The sequence below is a fragment of the Haemaphysalis longicornis genome, unplaced genomic scaffold (assembly GCF_048455015.1).
Source record: "Haemaphysalis longicornis isolate Haplotype H1 unplaced genomic scaffold, Haemaphysalis longicornis Haplotype H1 scaffold_6, whole genome shotgun sequence".
Taxonomy (NCBI): domain Eukaryota; kingdom Metazoa; phylum Arthropoda; class Arachnida; order Ixodida; family Ixodidae; genus Haemaphysalis; species Haemaphysalis longicornis.
In genome coordinates this window covers 174327106-174333105 of record NW_027526407.1, presented here as the reverse complement: position 1 = coordinate 174333105, position 6000 = coordinate 174327106, and the positions used below count along the sequence as shown (strand labels likewise).

Sequence of the window (6000 nt, the reverse complement as noted above, 5' to 3'; positions counted from 1 at the left end):
AAATTCTCCATTTCTGTAAGTTTTCTTTTGGAACAAGAAATATTTACGACAGCAATAGATTTTTGTCTGAGTAGAATCTTCGCTGTCCGGCACACCTACCGCCCAAACAAAAACTGCCGTATCAATATCTAAATAATGCTTTTCACCTTGGCGCCGCCTACGTCTCTTTTGCAAGCAATAAAAGTTCTCATGTCCGAATTAATTACAGGTAATACCTTTTGTAACCAATAAATTATATACAGGACTTCATATTTGTCAACATGTTTCAACAAAAATAAAACATTACGAAGATTCGATGCATCATTAATACATAACTCCATTCGCAGTATTCAGTTAAATGAAACTGGACATCCGCTTTATTTTTTGGGTTACAAATAAAAGACTTGTATCCCAAATTACTTTACTTGCATGTGAATGATTTAAGTCTCATTGTATAATTTTAGTGGCATTTGAATCTAAACATAAAAACATGGTGTAACCGAGCCGGTCCTTGTAGCAGCCTTCCAAAATAATTAGGGACGTATAAATGTCATATTCTCCTCACCACTACGTGACGGGCTATAGATAGTGTCATTATATTTCCATCTGTGGCCGTTGTATCCATCCTGAGTTGTACCAATAGGGACGATAGACAACATGACTGGCATCAACATTTTTTTTAACTATGCGGTTTTTGGGGGGCTTTTGAATATTCGTGCACAAGTCGTCTTACAGTGTACTTAACAAGACAATTTTTTGGAAGGCTAGATACTACTGAACGCTTTTAGGCAATGCCTTTGGCCAAATTTTTTGTTTTATTCCCTTAATTGTGCATTGTTCTTGGTGTTTTTTCCCCGTAGTTTTTGTGTTTTTTAAATAAAACCTTCCGTTTGTCTGGCCAGCTTCCTTTTCAAGTTTTAGGTGGCCACACTTTTAAAATTTTCGACATAAAACAATAGTTTATTGGAAGAAACGTCGTGCGGTTATTTACCATTCTATATGTCCCAACGACAAAGACAATATAGACAGCGAGGTTGTCATTATTGAGTGAAGCATTGTTTATACATGAATGCCACATTGACATGTATTCTTTTTGAAACCGGTTATTCTACTGTTAGCATGCAGTTTTGTGAAGCTTGGAGAACATTGTTGGCTGCATAAAACCGTAAAAGCAGCGTTGTGGAAAGTCGGTAGAAAGTCCGTTTACCATGCGCCTTATTGTGCAAATCAGCATTCTTGCCACGTTCATTGCCGTTTCCTCTGGACAATTTGACCACTGGGGATGGCACCGGCGATTTTATATCCCAGAGGTGGGTAATACTTACATATGTTTGGTGTACTGTAGTAGTATTGTTTTCCTTTTGGGCATTTACTGCTTTCATCCCTATGATATAGAGTTTCTTAGTAAGTTTACTAGAGAGGAAACTGCGCCTCGTATGCCATGTCGTCATGGGGGTTCATGGGAAGACCCCCTTTTTGGGCTTGGCATGACAATCGGATTGTTAAGCGGTTTTTGGGATTTGTTTTCTTCACTATGTATTAACACGTTTACGAGCTACAAGGAAGCCGAAGTCCTACCATTTATGTGGTAGCCGTGTTGGCCGTGTACAGTGAAACAGCAGGCAATGCGTGATCGCACCTGACATTGGTCATGCCAGTTGGAGGACGAATGACTGTGCTGGTAATATGCCGCCGCGAAATTTGTATACGACGAAAATAAGAAACAAAACGTACTTCGACGAAGACAAGATACGGCAGATATGGGCGCTTGCATGCGCCCTATCTTGTCATCGTCCACGACTGTCTAACGCCACGTTTTCTTTTTTCTTGTTAAACTAGCTGGCGGTCGGTGCACCGGTTCACCACGAAGGCCACGTTTTCATAGGCACGCTTAAAAAACTTTCGAAACTCTTATAACAACTTATTTGAAATAATGGTAAATCTAATAAAATCACAGTCTCTAATGCGTTACCCCCCAAATATTAACACTGTTCCTAACTACAACCTTGGCCGGCGGAATAGGAGGCACAATCGTTCCGGCGAAAATACGCTTTACCTCCCTTTTTCTTAGTTTCAAACCAGCCTGTTTTGTTTTCCACTTACATAATTGCACACTATTCCTCGCGTTTTTGTGGCACTTTGTTTAAATTTGCGGTCACTAAAACGTTTCAATACAAGCCAATGATGAAACTAAGGCGAGCGCGATGTATAATGGCGGTCCATGACGACACAGATGACCTTGATGTGAGCCACATAGACGGTAGCGCCAGAATACTCTCTAGTGTATACTGTAAGAAACTGTATGCCCGATGGCGCATTTGGAGACTAGGTCGGCGATTGCGCCATAGACAAAGAAAGCTGGTGTTGCTGCAAGCGCTCCGCGAGACCTGATATATACTTACGCGGAATATTTTGTTTGCTTTTTTTCCTATTTGGTGCGTTGTCGTTTATACAGCATGAGGCAAGCGGCCTGCGAACGGAGTCGCCGAATGGAGCGTGTACGACACACAATCGAACGGTGCCACGCTATCGGCAACGAACTTCCAGCGAGATAAATCTTGAACCTTTCTCCATCTTGTTTATTTTGCATACTACTTGAACACTGAAGTTATCTTTTAGCGCACTTTCTGCTGCCGAAACAGTAGGCGATTTGCAAGTTTTAAAACATTATTTCATTTTTTTGCTGAATACTTCCTTGCGTAATCACGATAGAAACACACACATCCAAATAAAGTGTCTGTTCGCTCTTCCCGTCGGCATTCGTAATTATAGCCCCTCGGGTTCCCATTGAAGAACGGCGTAAGATTATTCTCTCGTTTTTAGAATCCATTCCTCAAAGGGACATAAGATGCTCTTAGCTGAGCAATACATGCCTATGTGTATGAAGAAGGCCCGCTTGCATTGATTGTTTATCAGGTTTTAACACGCGGAAGCAAGACAGGCGATGTGGGACGCCGTAGCGGAAAGCTCCCGATAAATTCTGACCACCTTGGGATGTTTTGCATGTACCGAAATTCCGAACACACTGGAGCGTTTTCGTTTTTCGCCTCAATCAGAAAATGGCCGGCTTGAAGATGCCGAATGGAGCGGAAGGACATGGTTAAAAATGAAAGAGGAGGACAAGCTGATAGATTTGCAGTGGTTGAAGATTCGTTTTCAGTGACGAAAAATATCGCAAGGCTCTAAGTAGCGAATATATTACGGTGAAAAGTAGTGAATATTGTTGCGGCGTTCTTCGATGAGAACCCAAGGTGCCATTTTAAGGAATGCCGTCGCACAGGGCAAAGAGACAATTCCTATGTGAATGTCTTTCTATCATTTTTAGTTAGACCTAAACGAACAAGATAATTTGTTTTGCAGAACTTGCAAATCGCCCACCGTATCGGCAGCGGAAAGCGAGCTGAGAGATAAGTCCAGTGCCCAAATAGTTTACAAAATAAACAAGATGAATAAAGGTTCGCGATTAATATGGCTTGCATTTCATTGTCCGTAGCGCGGTACCCTGCGATGGTGCTTCGTACGTGCTTCATTCGGTGACCCCGTTCGCAAGCCGCTAGTCTCGTCGTCTTTAACCGATACATCCCAAAACGAACAAAAAATAAAGTTTGTATTTCGTGCGTTCGTTTTTAGAACTGCCTTGATAGTAGTTCGCGTCGCATCTGACAGATGGCGCCACCAGTCCATGGCGCACGCGCCGCTCGTGGGACCTTGTTCTCGGCGGTTGTACTCGGTCTTTGCAAGAGGTAGCGTCAACATTCCCCTCGCTAGGGGCACGATGAAATGCTGAGCATTTCCGGGTGCGCACGACGTTAAGTAGTTTGCGTTACGTTAATGTTGTTGCACTTGTGGCAACTGCTGACGAGAGAGCGCTCGTCAGCAGTAATTTGAATGAGTCAAGGATATAAGGCGTGTCCGTAGCCTTCCATTCTGTGTCGGCTTTGTGGCGCGGTGGGTAGAGCGTTGCGTACATTGCGTCCCGCCCGCAGGGTCGAGGGATCAAAACCTGGCGACGGATTGTAATTTTTTTATATATAGTAGGGAAAGCGACGGTGCGGACTACGGACGCCAACGCGGGTGACATCCTGAGTTACTGAAATGCTCTGCCTTTAAAATACATTCTGTGTCGGCTTTGTGGCGCGGTGGGTAGAGCGTTGCGTACATTGCGTCCCGCCCGCAGGGTCGAGGGATCAAAACCTGGCGACGCATTGTAATTTTTTTATATATAGTAGGGAAAGCGACGGTGCGGACTACGAACGCCAACGCGGGTGACATCGTGAGTTACTGAAATGCTCTGCGTTTAAAATACATTCTGCGCTAGATTGTAACAGCACGCGAGGAGCACTTACGCAAAGCCGACGCAATCGTCAAATTAGGCCCCAAATGGGCCATCGGGACGAAAGGAATGCTACAAAGGCGTCGCTCTGCGATCATTAGGTGACCAATGCAGCACCGCTGCAGAAAACGACAAAAAATTCGTGCCTTCTACTAAAAAAGAACGCACATTCACGCCGGACCGGTCTTGGCAACGGGCGCAGGGACTCCAGAGTGCGCATCTGTGGCTTTTGCCACGCGCTCGCATGGTCTTCAATTTTAGGTCCACCTTCCCCCCCCCCCCCTCTGTACGTTTGTTATGCATCACCTTAGGGCGAAAAAACTTTCAGATAGATTTTTAAATCACAATTTGGGCTTCCGTGTTTAGTGCCTTGTTGGATTGCAACAGAAATTGAACATAGCTGCTCCTCGCTCAGGGAAATAGATCACATCTATTAAAAAGTGAAGCAATTCACGAAAGGACAAGCCTTGATTTCTGCCGGAGATTTCAATGCCCATCACACTACCCGGGGCTATCAGTGTGATAACAAACAAGGTCAGCCGCTTAGTGACGCCCCCCGGGACAAGAATCTGAATTTATGCAAAGTGATTGGCACTCCTAAGAGAATAACGAATACGCAGACATTTCGAAAGACAGTTCACCAGACCTTGCCCTGACACACGGTATTAAAGTTGCCATCATAGAATTCTTAGCGGAAAGGCTCAGCAGCGACCATTACGTCCCTTTATTTCAACTTGCACGTGACAAACCCCAATCGCGAAGAATAGCAGCTGCCTGCTTCACCAATTGTTGAAAATTCCGACAAACTGCTCCAACAAACCCCATTTGTGACTTTGAAAAGTAGGCAGAAGAAATGTTTCCAGCTGCAAAAAAAAACAAACTAAAGAAATGCCCTTCACCAAGCATTGTCCTGCCGTAAATGTTCCCCTACTGCACCTTTGGGAGTCCAGATGAGGGCTAACAGAAGGATGGAAAAATCGAAGAGGAAATCGAAAATATGGATCACCATGGCTCAAATAACGCAACAAGCCGCAGAATACGCTTATAAACTTAGTCAACATAATTACTCTATTTTTGCAGGAAGCTGCAAGGCATAGTCGGCACATGGCATTTCCTTCCATCCCTATAGGTTACTAGGGAAAGCAAATCGGCAACAGCACATATAATAAAACGCCGTATCCACAACTACGACGGCACGGATGTTCTCGGGGAAACCACGCAATCGTGGCAAGATGTAAATAACAGGACCCCGTCCCCTCTGTAGCCATATACCGGCGTTCCCAACCCTGAACTAGACACCCCTTCACGCTACTAGAAACTAGAGCTGCGGTGCAAGGTTTTAAGAGAAATACTGCGCCTGTGAAAGAGAGGATTTCAAACACGTTACTTCGATACCTGAACCTCTCAGCATTGGAGACCCTTCTCGACTTCATTATGACCACTGGACAAATGGCAATTTAGTGGAAGCATGCACATGTCATATTGATACGCAAACCCGCCAAACAGCTAACCGCTGCTAATCTGCGACCTATTTCGCTCACTTCTTGTTTTGGAGAGGTACTGGACCATATGGTGCAAAATCGCCTGTCCCGCTACATTGAAGATAATGAACACTTCCCCCTACCTTGGACGGAATCCACCCCCCTTGCCCACACAAGGCATTCTTTTGCAGTTGAAGGAAGAGATCA

The 6000-nt window shown here is 44.5% G+C and overlaps 1 protein-coding gene across 1 annotated transcript in view; it reads left to right on the top strand.

The window, feature by feature from the left end:
• Window positions 1-1087: 1087 nt before the first annotated feature.
• Window positions 1088-6000, top strand: part of LOC144141278 (uncharacterized) — a 37465-nt gene continuing 32552 nt past the window's right edge. The window contains exon 1 of the mRNA XM_077672857.1: window positions 1088-1289. Within this exon, the coding sequence (XP_077528983.1) occupies window positions 1188-1289 (102 nt within the window). The 5' untranslated portion in view covers window positions 1088-1187. The remainder of the gene's footprint in view (window positions 1290-6000) is intronic.